General features: G+C 38.2%; 1 protein-coding gene across 1 annotated transcript in view; it reads left to right on the forward strand.

The window, feature by feature from the left end:
• The first annotated feature begins 8,581 nt into the window (after positions 1 to 8,581).
• Positions 8,582 to 15,805, forward strand: part of TSPAN8 (tetraspanin 8) — a 34,970-nt gene continuing 27,746 nt past the window's right edge. Inside the window, exon 1 of the mRNA XM_055566401.1 lies at positions 8,582 to 8,641. Within this exon, the coding sequence (XP_055422376.1) occupies positions 8,582 to 8,641 (60 nt within the window). The remainder of the gene's footprint in view (positions 8,642 to 15,805) is intronic.

The raw sequence follows: 15,805 nt of genomic DNA on the forward strand, positions 1-15,805 counted from the left end.
TCCCACTGTGTGAGGTTGAATAAACCTTTCTAATTTGGAATTAGTCACTTGTGAGATCCTAATGAGGTAAAATGTCTGTGTTTATTTCTGACTAGTCATGGAAGAGGGCTTCCCTGGTGGCTCAGAGGGTAAAGCGTCTGCCTACAATGCTGGAGACCCGGGTTTGATCCCTGGGTCAGGAAGATCCCCTGGAGAAGGCAATGGCACCCCACTCCAGTATTCTTGCCTGGAAAATCCCATGGACTGAGGAGCCTGGTAGAGGCTACAGACCATTGGGTCGCAAAGAGCCTGTGTCACATTTTCTTGGCTCCTTTAGTTTGAGAATCTAGTGTCTGATACAAACATTAAATATGCTTGTATCAGACAGCCTATTATTTTTTTTTATCCCCACCCTATGATATATATATTTTTCTTTTTAAATTCTGTGTTGGTGGCCTCCAGTAACTTCCCTACCTCTTAACCCCTGATACCCCAAGAGCCTAATTATACTGGCAGCTAATGTGTACCTGTAAACTGTCCACACAAAGGCTGATTCAGGAAGAACTCATGGGAAAGTACATTGGCATTTAAACTGTACATTTAAAAAGCAAACAACCAGGCAAATATTCAGCACAAAAATGGAGTATCCAGTGATCCTGGGCTGGTGATTACATAGCTGTGTTTTGCAATCTTCATTCTCTTGTTGAGTGTCATCCATACAAGGGCCCACATCCCAGTTTGGAGAGAAGAATAAGATTGACCTCTGAGAAATCAGCTAGTAAAATCTATAGAAATGGAACAAGAAAGCAGTCATGTTTAAATGAAGAATTTTTGAAATATCTAAAATGCAATGAAAAGGCGATCTTTGGAAGCAGGACTGAATTGTAATTGAGTGAGTGAGTGCTAATTTGCTTCAGTCATATCCAACTTTTTGCTACCCTATGGATTGTAGCCTACCAGGCTCCTATGTCCATGTGATTCTCCAGGGAAGAATACTGTAGTGGGTTGCCATTTTCTCCTCCAGGGGATCTTTTCCATCCAGGGATCAAAACCAAGTCTCATGTCTCCTGCATTGGCACGTGGGTTCTTTACCACTAGCATGACCTGAGAAGGCAGTTTGGTAAATGGATACCTAGTCAATTTTGATGTATTCTTATCTAGGGATAGTCTGTGATCACAAGACAGGGCATGAACTGAAGAGAGTACAGGGCAAGCCACCTGGAGGAGAAAGAATATGGTGGTGCATTACTGTCATATTGTGGAAGAAGATTGTCTTTTGGTGGATTTAGTTTTTGGGTTCCTGGGATGGTTCTAGACTCACCATCAGCCTACCAAATCTTGGCAATATGTCTACTTCCTCCTTTACTGAATTTACTGTTCCCTCCTTCCACCATGAAAACCCCTATGTGTGCTCTGGCTTCTCTGTTGCTTTCTGAAGGAAATGGCAACCCACCCCAGCATTCTTGCCTGGGAAATCCCATGGACAGAGGAGCCTGGCAGGTTACAGTCCATGGCATCACAGAAGAGGCAGGCATGACTTACCAACTAAACAGCAAACAATAGTTGATGTACAATATTATATGTTTAAGGTGTAGAATACAGCAATTCACAATTTTTAAAAGTCATATTTCATTTATAGTTATTATAAACTATTGGCTATAATTTTTATGCTGTATATATATCCTTGTAGCTTATTTATTTTACGTATGGTAGTTTTTACTTAATCCCCTACCCGTATACTGCCCCTTTCCCTTCCCTCTCCCCACTGGTAACTACCAGTTTGTTCTCTATATCTGTAAGTCTGTTTCTTTATGGGAGAGGATTTTATGATCATCCTGTATCTCTTGCTAGATGGCTTAATGGGGGCTATTTCTTATGATAAACTAAAAAATTGACATTCTGCTCCTCTGAGATAATTTAAAAGGAATCTGTTCTAAGAAGCAGATCACTTAAGGAAAGGCTGGCAAAGCTGAATTTAGGGAGCTGCCAGGCCGAGAACCAGACCCCAAGCCCACGCAGTAGCTGGCCTTTTTCTCAATGTGCTGTAATTTTTACAAATATAAAAGGAATATAAACACTGCAGTGAGGACTAAGAAGAATTCACTGTTATTGTTCAGTTGCTAAGTCATGTCCACGACCCCACGGTCTGCAGCACGCCAGGCTTCCCTGTCCTTCACTATCTCCTGGAATTTGCCCAAACTCATGTCCATTGAGTTGGTGATGCTATCCAATCATCTCATCCTCTGTGAATAAGAGGATTAGAGGTATCTATATTTATTAGGTATCTCTAATCCATCATGGTCAGAAAACAGATTTTTAATTACCGTACCATTTTGCTCCAATCTTAAAAACACGATAGATTTTGGTGATCCAAAGTCTGTATTCTAATACATACTTTCATATTTTTCTTTATGTGACCTTTATTGGTTATTAACTTAATGTCCAGGTGAAAATCCAGAATATTTTAGAATAAAAATACCCATAAAAGAGGAAGAATATTAGTACCCATTCTTCATAAACCATATTGCTACTTCACATAGACAGTTTCACTCAAATTTTTTTTTTTTTGAGCTAGAACTAATATTGCAAGTAGATATGGTGGTTTCAGAATGTCCTACAAAGGAGAAGAGGGATCATTCTCATACCAGATGCTTCTTGCTCCTGGTGAGAATATGCAGAATGTTTTTATAAGCCAGGCTCCATAAGCACACAGGATAGGAAGCACAGAGCATTGTGTTCAGATGAAAGCATAAGAGGACTGTTGGTCTCTAGAATGCTGGAATCGGATCGGAGGACAAGAGCCAAGCTTCTGCTCCTATAAAAGGGATCGTAAAACCCAAAAACGAGCAACCTCGATTTTCCAAAAATAAGAAAAAAGGTTTTATAAACGAAGTGCTAAAGAGTACCAAAACTTTCTCTTCACTCCTTTTAGAAGGCATGACCTCATCACCTCACGCACTTGCATGTTCACACCTAAGCACAGCCATAAGGAAGAGAAAATTCAGCATCATTTTTCTTGCTACTGTTATCAGCCTTTGAAAAGTGAACTGAATACTCAAAATGCCAAATATGGCCCTCTAGCATAGAGTGACGGTGATAATGGGAGGCTATATAAGATGGAAAAAAAAAATGTAATCTTTTCTATAAAATAGGTGGTTTGGTTTTTCAGTACCCACTCCACTGACAGGCACTTCCCTGGTAGCTCAGATGGTAAAGAATCTGCCGGCAATGCAGGAAACCCAGGTTCGATCACTGAGTAGCAAAGATTCTCTGGAGTAGGAAATGGCAACCCGCTCCAGTATTTTTGCCTGGAAAATCCCATGGACTGAGGAGCCTGGGGTTACAGTCCATGGAGTCCCAAAGAATCAGATATGACTGAGCAACTAACGCTTTCACACTTTCCACTGACAGATGTATTGGTTAACTAGATTTTTGAAGCAAGAATAGAAACAGGAAGTTGTCTTCCTCTCTCGTTGTGTAAAATTTAAGAGATCCGAGCATTTTTGTATTGTTCAGTGCCATACCCCAGGTCTCAGGATATAGTGGGTATTCAATAGATATTTGCTGAAAGAATAGTCTACTAAATAGTAAGTTATCTGAATATGTTAATTTATTTTTAAAAAATAATAACAGAGCATCTGTTTTTGTTCACATAGTAATGAGGAAAAAACTTCCTTTTTAAACTATTGTTACCAAAATATCTGGTTACTTAAATATCTAGTTAGTATATATATATGATATATATATACTAATATATATATTATATATATAATACTATATTATATACATATATGTGTGTATGCTGCTGCTGCTGCTAAGTCGCTTCAGCCGTGTCCGACTCTATGCGACCCCGTAGACGGCAGCCCACCAGGCTCCACCGCCCCTGGGATTCTCCAGGCAAGAACACTGGAGTGGGTTGCCATTTCCTTCTCCAATGCATGAAAGTGAAAAGTGAAAGGGAAGTTGCTCAGTCGAGTCTGACTCTTAGCGACCCCATGGACCACCGCCTTCCAGGCTCCTCCGTCAATGGGATTTTCCAGGCAAGAGTACTGGAGTGGGGTGCCATTGCCTTCTCCATATGTGTGTATATGTGTATCTATATATACACACACACATATATATATAATCTTCCATGAAGGGAAGGATTTTTATCTTTTTTAGTAAGCTGCAGTGCTTCCAGCTCCTAGTATCATGCATGGGACATAGAAGACATTCAAAACATTGGTTGAATGAATTATTAGCCATATGTTGTAGAGGAAACACAGTGATAAAATTATGGACCTCTTATCAATGTCTGTTTCTGGTTTACACCCCAAATGTAGGCCTAATTTGCTTGATGACCTAGAGGAAATGCTGTATAGGGTATCTGACTGTTCTATTCATGCCCTTTCCTCTGCTTTGAACACAGGGAATCTTTCTTTTTTCTGTGCCAGGGTTCCCATACTGCTATGAAAACCTAGTTTAATACAACTGCTTTGTGGAGAGACTTCATGATTATTCAGATTTCAATCCTCATCCTGCTTTACTCTATGCAGTCACTGTATGAGATAATACTTGACATGATTAGAGCATTAGGAAAACCTTATCTAAATTTACTGAGACTTTTCCTTCTGCTCTACAGCTGTCATTTCTTGTGATATCCCACTCTTCGTTGTTTCTCCTTTCAGACCTGGGCTTTCACTGGGTCTAAGAGTTACTAGTGACACTCTCCACCCCTCCTGCACCTGCTGTTTGTCAGTGTTAACTATGTTATATGACAATTTCTCCAGATCTCAGGTGCTGACTGACTCATAATCACTCTACGTAACCCAAGAGATGGTTTATGCAAGTGGACAGAATACTGATTTGATCATCATGAGACCTCATTTCTAGAAAGAACTCTGCCAGTTTTGTGAGCTTGGGCTACTCAGTCTATCTGAGATTCCCTTTTCTCATGTGAGGATTTATCTAGATCATTGTTTCTACATAGATCCATGTATATGTCTTTTAAAAATATGTTCTGAGGTCACATTAATTTGGGAATTGCTATGTATATACGTTGTGGAGCTTCCCAGGTGGTTTAGTGGTAAAGAATCCACCTGCCAGTGCAGTAGATAACAGAGACTAAGGGTTCAATCCCTGGGTTGGGAAGATCCCCTGGAGAAGAGAATGGCAACCCGCTCCAATTTCTTGCCTGGAAAATCCCCAGAGAAGGTGGTTGAAAAGAGTGGGACACAACTGAGCAACTGAGCACACCCACAGATACCCCCACACACCCACCTACCCCCACCACACACACACACTTTATCAGCTACTTGAACATTAGCAAGTTAAGATGCTGACAAGTCCTGAAATAAAGGAAATAATTTACTTGGTAATTGACTTTTATTGTGGGGAGAGGAAATATCTTGGTAGTTCCTTTGAAATTTATGAAGGAGTCCCAGTTGAACTTTCTAGAAGTCTTGGCTGTAATCGCACATCCCTTTATTTTCCATGCTAGTTGCTGTGGGCATAGAGATAAATAAATAAGTCAGGATCTTGGCCTTTCATGCATAAAAATCAATGTTATAAAGGACAGTGATTTTAGACTAAAGATTTGTTCAAATTTTAGTGGCATAACAACTGAGAAGCAAGGAGGTCTTCCCAGAGTAGGGGCAGTGGGTAAAGAAGAGCAGGTTTCCACAGGTGAAATGCCATTTGAGCTGAGCACCAAGAGGTGGTTGCAATAACTCATCAAGTAGGGCGTGCTGCATGCTGTTGCTTCAGTCGCGTCTGACTCTTTTGTGACCCCACGGACTGTAGCCCACTATTCTCCTCTGTCCATGGGGATTCCCCATGCAAGAATACTGCAGTGGGTTGCCATGCCTCCTCCAGGGCATCTTCCTGATCCAGGGATCCAACCTGAATTTCCTGCATTGCAGGCAGATTCTTTACTATCTGAGCCATCAGGGAAGCCCTCACCAAGAAGAGGAGGTAGGAAAGAATATTCCAGGCAGAAGGAGCAACATGCACAGAGGCATAAAATCCCCAGGTATATTCTAGGCCTGTGAAATAATTCTGAGGTTATGGAGTCTAAGAGTGGAGGTTACCTAGGAAGAGAAGAGCAGGAGAAAGTTCTGGGAGATGTTTTAAGTCTCATTCTGTGAAGTCTGAAATTTATCCTGTAGGTAATGGGAAGCCATCCTTAGAATGGTTTTTAATCAGGGGAAGTACATGGCAATAAGTATTTTACAAAGGGAATTATGGAAAGACAAGAGAGAAAATTCTGGCATGGTAAGACAGGAGAGGGATGAGACTGGTAGGAAAACAAATTATGATTTTATTAAAATGTCTCAAGTAAGAGACGATAAAGAGTTGAATGACAGTGTCAAAGGATGAGAAGTAAGAAACAGGTTTGAAGGCAATTTAGGAGCTCAATAGACCATGGGAAATGCTTGGATATGAGGCAAAAAAGAGAAATACAAAATGACTGTGTAGCATTTGGCCTGGGCAAATGTTGGTGATTATAAAATTTACTAGGACAGAAACAGTGAGATATTTCATATAGATTTTGTATTGGACTGAGGATTCTATTACACAGAATAATTTTCCTGTAAAGACAGACATAAATTTTCTTTTTGTTTCAGGGTTCAATAATAATTTAACCAAAGACTATATATACATATACATATTAAAGGAGATTCAGCATCTACAGAAAAATCTATTTCAAACTGAAGTTTGATAGGTACTCTCAGTACATTCTTGTCAACAAAACAGCATTTTAATCTATACATTTCTTTTGATTTTACCTCTAAATTATAGATAATCATTTCTAGGATTATAAATCCATTTGTTTTTCATTCAGTCAGCAGCTCTCTTCTTTCAGCCATGGATAGTTCTGTATACATTAGTATCTCAGTAGAAGTTTGTGAAATTATTTTTATTTTCTAGGAGGAAACCGCTCAGGACACCAATAATTTCGTGATTATTCAAATGTTAAGCCAGTATTTTTTTGTGTGTGTGCTCAGTCACTCAGTCGTGTTCTACTCTGTGCAACCTCATGTACCATAGCCTGCCAGGCTCCTCTGTCCATGGGATTTCTCAGGCAAAAATACTGAAGTGGGTTGCTATTTCCTCCTCCAGGGGATCTCCCCAACCCAGGGATTGAACCCACATCTTTTGCATCTCCTGCATTGGCAGGAAGATTCTTTACTACTGGAAGACCTGGGAAGCCCTCATTATTTTTTAAGTAACCCTAAATTTGGCCTCAACTCCAAATATTATTGTCACTATTACATTAAAAATTTAATATTTAGGGAATGGGATTTTTCAAAGGCATCTTTGTATGTCATTGAAAAATTAGAAAAATATTCTTTTAACTCATCAAATTTTTTAGAAGTCCATGCTTATTTAGTGTATAGAACTTCACAAAGATTTAAAAGAATAATTTTCCCCAACATTCTTTTGAAGTATAGAGTTCTTCGACTGGGGGGAAAAGGAATTCCCCTTTAGAAGCAGGATGTGGAAATTAGCATGACCCAAACTGTTTACACAAAAGCAGTCTACACCTCCCTGATTAGGGCAGGCAATTTTGCCTTTACCTGTGACAGCTGCCTTTTATTAGTACTGGAAACAAATTGTACAATCTATGATCACTGAACTATGACTACCTTCTTATTCCCAATTTTCTGTTCAAGAGGACCAGGGTATACAGAAATGGAGTCAGTGGAGAGAAGTGTTGTTAGATACAGTTTTTCAGAGGAAGAGAAGTACAGTGCCCGCCTTTAAAACCAACTGAGCTATCAGAATGGCTACATGTTGGAAAATGACCACAGTAGTGACAGTCAGAGAGTAACTCTTGAGAACTTTTCCCCTTTTACTTCATAAAGAAATAAAAATTAAAAAGCTGAACAGGCTTAGGATGGACAGGGCAGCTTCTCCCTCCCCACTTCCCTTAGCTGCAATGCATTTAAGGCAGCTTCATGGGATTGTTTTGAATTAAATTTCGAAGCTTTGGAAGGCAGGTCTAGGTAATGGTTGTTCTCACTCTTCTGGGGTTAAGGATAAAGGATTGCTGTAGCTAAGCCTGAAGACTTTGCAGATTTCTAAATGCATTTTGTTGCATCGAGAACAAATTTTGTACTCTTGAGAAAAGGCAGTGCAAAAATGAGGTGACACACAATGTCCCTTTATCTCAGGGCAAAACAGTCTTATTCCCTGTAATGGAAGTAGAGGCAGGGCAAGCCAGGTTGTGTTATCTGAATCCAACAACGTTGTATTACGGCTGTGCCCTTCTCTCCCTGCTCCAGCCCCTCTCCCTTGACCTAGTAGTTACTTTAGGGGAGGCAGTTTTGGAGAAAGGATCATAAATATTCTGACCCAATACCCCAGGAGCCATGGCAAGCAAAAGAACACAGCTGCCTGGAGATAGTCCTTGTGATATTTAAATGTGTGGGTTAATTTTTTTTATCCACTTTAATAACCAGATTATCACTCTCCCCCCTCCACTTCTTTGCTTTCTATTTTTGTTCTGAAGGTGTGAGTGCAGAAATCTCTGCAGGCAAATTACTCCAGAGCCATCACAGAACAATCCTAGAAGGAACAGTTAAACTCACAGTATCAGGATTCCTGATCCTTTCCCAACATGGCAGGTGTAAACGTCTGTTTAAAATGTACTATGTTTATCTTCAACTTTGTGTTCTGGGTAAGTGTTTTTCTTATAATTATCAATTTTATGCAAGAAAGGGCATCTTGATACAAATAACATAAATGAGAACAGACTGCACTAGAGAAATAGGAGGAGGAGGAGAATATATTTTCCATTGACTTGTTGGAACGCGTTTGTTCTTTCTTTGGTTATTTCAGTATTGAAAATGAGACAACGACCCCCAAAAGTGCACCTCAGGTTCTGTGGGGATAGGCATTTCATAAATATTTTGATATTGTTATAAAACAATCACAGAGGAAAAAAATATCCCTTAACTAAAGGACAGTTCTTAGCTGTATATCACATAGTTGTCCTTAGTTTAAGGACTGTGAAAAATCTGATCTGATTCCACCTGGAGCCCAATTCCATAATTCTAATCTTTACACCTGGGTTTGAAACAGATGAATGGTCGAGTGCAAAGACATCAGAAGAGGATCATTTTCAAAGGTCCAAAGAAAAAACAATAGTCATTCTAAACTTGAGAGAGAAACAATAAAATTATTTAATCATGGAAAGATTAAACTAAGCCACTACTTTTGAATCAGAAATTTAAAGCTAGTATTTTGATGTATTATCACCTCATCTTTTAATCAATAAAGTTTGTGCTTTAGCCAACTCTTACATTTCTCTTAAAAGTCTACTGACATGAGAAATAACATTGATAAGCAGCATCTAACACTGAAAAATGGAAATATATGGATATAAATACGTATGGATATAAAGATATGGATTGGGATGTTGGAAAATTGATGCTATCATTTGTAATATAAGTGGTGCCGTTAAAGATTGTTTAAAAGTAAGTCAGTAGAAATAGCCCAAAATGCTTAAATGAAAAAATTATTTTGTGTATTATATTGAAAAATGACTTATACAGTATAAGCAGAATAAAGTTCTTTTTTTTTTTTTTTTTCCACCTGGCAAATGGGCAGCTGGTATCTACATGTTGGTAAATTTCTATTTCCTATTAAAATAATGATACTCTTAATCAAACTTAAGTAGATGTATACACTCTTACTGCCCAGAATGACTTTCAATGTCAGTAGTCCTAATGAGTACAAGTGATATATTGGTAAAGTAAATAAGAGAGAATATAGGTAAATAAAATAAAGAAGTTTTGTTCTTTGTGCTTCCTCTTTTCTTTAGAAAAATGGGCTGCTTTTGCAAATATTAAATGACGCACATGAATACAATGCCAGATTTTAGAAGTTTGTTCTGATCAATTTCTTCCCTTTGAAATATTTAAAATTGATTAAACACTGAGAGTGTTTAACAAAGAAATGCCTATGTGCTTTGGTTGGCTTTGCTTTTAAGTTTTTATTATGGAGAATCTCAAACATTCACAAAATATAAAAGGGTAATCAATCCCATCAGCCAAGCCCAAGAGCCATGAAACCATGGCCAGTCTTTCCGTATCGATATTCTCATATACTTTCCCCCACCCTGCATATTATCTTGAAACAAATCCTGGATGTACCATTTCATCTGTAAATACTTTAATGTATATCTCTAAAAGATAAAGAATTCTCTTTTTAAAAAATGCAACCATCACACTAAATTAATGACAATTTTTAAATTGCTTATCAAGTATCTATTCAAGATTCAAATTTCCAGTTGCCTCACAAATGTTCCTCTTTGAATCTGAATACAAACAAAGTCCAAACACTGTGATGGGTTTATATATCTTTTATGTCAGTTTTCATTTTTAGGTTCTCCATCTAGGTTCATCTCCCCACTCCTCCCCCAGAAACTTTATATAGTTGCATGTTTGGATTGTCTTATATTTTCCGTGATCTGGATTTTTCTGTTTGCATATCATAGTCCATGGTAACTAAAAAGCCTCTTGATGAAAATGAAAGTGGAGAGTGAAAAAGTTGGCTTAAAGCTCAACATTCAGAAAACGAAGATCGTGGTATGTGGTCCCATCACTTCATGGGAAATAGATGGGGAAACAGTGGAAACAGTGTCAGACTTTATTTTTCTGGGCTCCAAAATCACTGCAGATGGTGACTGCAGCCATGAAATTAAAAGACGCTTACTCCTTGGAAGAAAAGTTAAGACCAACCTAGATAGCATATTCAAAAGCAGAGACATTACTTTGCCAACAAAGGTCCGTCTAGTCAAGGCTATGGTTTTTCCAGTGGTCATGTATGGATGTGAGAGTTGGACTGTGAAGAAGGCTGAGCGTGGAAGAATTGATACTTTTGAACTGTGGTGTAGGAGAAGACTCTTGAGAGTCCCTTGGACTGCAAGGAGATCCAACCAGTCCATTCTGAATGACATCAGCCCTGGGATTTCTTTGGAAGGAATGATGCTAAAGCTGAAACTCCAGTACTTTGGCCACCTCATGTGAAGAGTTGACTCATTGTAAAAGACTCTGATGCTGGGAGGGATTGGGGGCAGGAGGAGAAGGGGATGACAGAGGATGAGATGGCTGGATGGCATCACTGACTCGATGGACGTGAGTCTGAGTGAACTCTGGGAGTTGGTGATGGACAGGGAGGCCTGGCGTGCTGCAATTCATGGGGTCGCAAAGAGTTGGACACGACTGAGTGACTGAACTGAACTGAACTGAACTGATCCATGGTATAGTTTAATGTGTTCCCTTGTCTTCTATATTATCTCTAACTTAGTAGTTGCATTTGGCAATTTGATAAGATTCAGGTTATTATTTGGGGTATATAGGGGATAACTAATTTATAAGTGATATTTTGTTCTTTCATCAAAAGGTATATACTCTCTGACCATCTCTCTTTTTGTGATGTTAGTAGCTATTGGTACTTAAGAACCTAAACCTTTCAGTTCATTAAGCATCTCAGAGTGGTGATATCCTATATTTATCATTCCCTTCATTTATTAGCTGGAATACTTTCAACAAGGAGAGATTTAGCATTTACTGCTTGGTTAACATTGGTGCCCAGTTTTTATTTTTTGAGAAAGAAGCATAAATGTTTTTACTCTTTACTCAACAGATTTCAGAATGATGAGTTAATTTTCTGTTATCATACGGCAGTAATAAGCAAGTAGTTTTAAAAATATCCTTAAAAATAATACTATCACCATTCTTATCCTCACTGATGTGTAATTTATTCCATTTTTGGCAATGGGAGCATCTTCACTTTGGCTCCTGAGTCCTTTCTACATGGCCCTAATAACTTTGATAACTTCTTCACTATTTAGATGATAAGATGTTCCAGGCTCACTTTCTTGTTTCCTGCCCCAGACCTGCAATTGGCTATTTCTCCAATAAGTCCTGATACCTGTTTTTAAAAAGCTGCAACCATTGTCTTTTTATAATACACAATACATATCAGCCATTTAAACAAACTGAAATAGAAATATGCTAATAAATATGCTTCTATTTTAATAACATGTCTCAGAGTCTTCAAACTAGTAACAATTCTCAAATTATAAAATAATCAAAATATATCCCTGTTGTATAAAAACAGCATACAAAATTTTGATGACTAGTGTAAATACATAAGAGGTCAGTGTTTCATTAAATTGCTTATCAGGAATTTGAAAGAGATCTGAATTTTAAACTGAAATGAAAAGGACAGTCTAGGAAACGGGTATGTTACAGTTTCAGGATTATAAATTTACAGTGGGCGTACAAGGTGAGCTGTAGACATCTGCACATGCTGTGCCCGAACATTGTCACTGCTTTCCTGGAAAGCTGTGATTATTTTATGTTTACCTCTATGTTTGCTTTGCTGATGGTATGGATTTCAGTTAAATGTTTCTAACTTCCCCTCAAAAGGCCTTGTTCTTCCCTTCAGCATAGTGGTGGGATGTACAATCTTTAGGTATATTGAGTAAGAGCAACAGTCATGAAAAATGCAAGTGAAAGTCGCTCAGTCATGCCCAACTCTTTGTGACCCCATGGACTGTAGTCCATGGAGTTCTTCAGGCCAGAATACTGGAGTGGGTAGACTTTCCCTTCTCCAGGGGATCTTCCCAACCGTCATAAAGGCTGATAATAACTTCTCAGCCAACAGGTGACATCAATATTTTCATTCAAAAGTTAGAGCAGGAGGAGTCTGTGAGGTTAGGGATCTATTCCTATTTTATTCTTCCCTGTACTCCCAACCCAGAGTTCTCAGCTGGAGTTTTACAATCCTTCATAGGAAATTAGCAATTTGTCACATTTCTAATGTTTACTTAAGCAAATATTTTACAGTCTCACTGATGTGGTTTTCTTGTAGATATCCATGACCTTGTGTTTTCAAATGCATTCTTTCTGCTGTAACTTTCGAGAAGCTAAGCCTTTGTAAAGCAGGGCCAGATGTTGAAATAGCTCCAACATATGCATATGGTCATTTAAGCTAACATACCACTTTCTTTTGTAAGAGAACTTGAGACATGTCACTTAAGTGGGTAGTCATTTCTATTGGTTAGAATAAGCAATTGAAGAAAAATAAGTGAAACTAAAAATCATTTTTAATCACTCATGCTAGAGTTTGATGCAAATTAGAGTGAATGAGAGGTATGGTAGAGAATAGGTAAATGATAGGTATGAAACCTATTTCTCCTATTGTGTTGAAACAGATAAACTGCCCACATTTTCTTATGGTCCTCTTAGATAAGTCTGGCTTAGGAGTGTTTTGGATGCTTGGAGTATCTTAGGGGTCTGGTGCAGAAGAAACCTGGCAGGTTGCAGTCCACAAGGTCACAAAAGAGTTGGATATGACTTAGTGACTAAACAATGATAATGACAACAAGCATGGAACACAAGGCCTGTAGCACACAGATACGGTGAAATCATTGCCAGAGGCAGAGATTGTGTAAAGGCCGGCTTTTCATGAAAGAAAGCAGAGTGAAGTAACTTTACTAAACCCAAATGGGGGAAGGTGAGAAGGAGGAGCCAGGTTATAAAACTAAATGTGTTAACAGCTGAAGGAAGTTAACACATGAAAAGTTTTGAAAACAGCAGAAGGATGTCAGGAATTGAGAGAGTTCAGAAACCAATATTTCAATGTCATCGTTGCATTTTATATGGTACCTGGGCCTCTAGATTGGATGTGCCGAGAGCAATTAAAACAGTAAAAGCAGAGTAGGGGCTTTTGGTGGCTCAGTGGTAAAGAATCTGCCTGCCAATGCAGGAGGTGCAGGTTTGATCCTTGTGTTGGGAAGATCCCCTGGAAAAGGAAACGGTAACCCACTCCAGTATTCTTGCCTGGGAAATCCCATAGACAGAGGAGCCTGGTGGGCTATAGGCCATGGGATCTCAAAGAGTCGGTCATGACTAGTAACTAAACAACAACAAAGCAGAGTAGACATAACTATGAGATGAGATCCCTGAAAAATAAGGCGCGATTATATTTCATTCTGATTCATGAAGTCCCCCAAGTTAAAACTTGACCATGACGAAAATGTGTGAACTTTGTAAATATAATGGTTTCCTACCACTATGCAGTTAGCTTGGAACTATAACAATGACAAAAGTCCTGGAGCCCAGAGGTCAAGAGTTGAACCTCAGTTTTTTCATCACCAGCTGTGTGACTCTGGGGAAATCAGTTAACCTCTCTGAGCTTTACAGTTCCTTATCTACAAAATGGGACTAGTAATAGTTTTAACTTTATGGGCTGTTGTGAAGTTTAGATGGGTTCATACATACAAGGAACTCAGAATAATGCTGAATAAATATTTAAGAAACAGGTATTTCAGCCATCATTGTGTAGGGAGTTTTATGAGATAGCAATATGAAACCACTCTGCATAGTGAGAAGTAAATTCCAATGTTGGATTTTGAAACAGAAGAAGAAATAAGATGGCAAGAATTATGATAAGGCAGAAATTCTTTTAGCATAAATTAGAAGAATGGAAAGAAAGTGGATTTTGAAGAAACTAAAAGACTGAGATGCAAATCCTGAATCTACATTGCTTTGTGACCTGTTTTCCTGATAATGAAGTCTATCTGATGTTATGGATTTCAGTTAGATATTTCTGACTTCCCTGAAAAGGCCTTGTTCTTCCCATCAGCATAGTGGTGGGATCTACAATCTCTAGATGAGATATCTCATGTAAGAGCAACAGTTGTAAAGACCTATGTTCCTTGACTTTTCTTTGCCTCAGTCTCTGCACTTGTTCAATGATGGTAATTTTATGTGGTAGGATCAATGGTGAAGATTAACTAATCTACTTTATGAAGGTTTGTGACTAAGGACTGACACACAATAATTCAATTAATGCTATTTTTCCAGTTCCAACAATCAAATTGCTTTTTAATTTAAAAATACTGGAATCTGATGTGATAGTATTTTAGCCCTACTCTTATCCTTTTCCAACTTCATGGGACAAGGAATCTGTGGGGCTAGAGGGAGGTGTCACTCCACTTTGGGTACGTACCCCAAATATAGTCACGTTGGGGATTAGGGTTTCAACATAGAAAGGGGGCACATAACTCAGTCCATAGCATACTCGTAAGCAAGTGTCAATTACCTAATTTCGTAGAATGCTGGTTCAGACCAATTGCATCCTAATTTCATAGAAAGAAAGATGTCTCAGGAGAGCTGAGTGGCAACAAAAATGACTTTCTTCAAAGAGAAACCAGGAAGGGGGCCAAGTGGGTGAAGAAGGCCTCGTAAGTTCTGCAGTATCCACTGTGGGGGCCTGGGGGCCCAACATATCACATTTCCTTTTACAACCTTAACAACAGAGAGGAGGACAGACCTGGATGCTTATTTTTTAATTCATACTCCAAATTATTTAAGACATTATAAAAAGATCAGGAGTGAATGCTTAAAGTCAAACTGGAGAAAGGGCTCCAAGAACCATTATGAAGGTCAGTGTTACAACAATTGGGATAAAACAAGTTAGTATCAATCATGACTCTAGATTGATTATTCTTTATATAAAAGTTATTTAATTAATTTAATTAATAAATTATGCATTTCTTAAAATTGTCTCATGCATAATTTCATTAAAAAGTCAAGTAAATATAATCATAATAACTATTCATATAATTAATGTTATTTTCAGTTAAAACTGAAAGTCAGAGTGACTATTAAGACAATTAATCTAAATCTACCTGTGAAAGAGAGAAAAAGAGAAAGAAAGAAAAATGTCAGTCAACAAATTGAAATAACAAATAAAAATCCAACTGTTATAAAATTACTAAAAATCCTAGAGGGTCTCATTATCATTTGACATAAATTCTTACAGA

The sequence above is a fragment of the Bubalus kerabau genome, chromosome 1 (genome assembly GCF_029407905.1).
Source record: "Bubalus kerabau isolate K-KA32 ecotype Philippines breed swamp buffalo chromosome 1, PCC_UOA_SB_1v2, whole genome shotgun sequence".
Classification (NCBI taxonomy): Eukaryota; Metazoa; Chordata; class Mammalia; order Artiodactyla; family Bovidae; genus Bubalus; species Bubalus kerabau.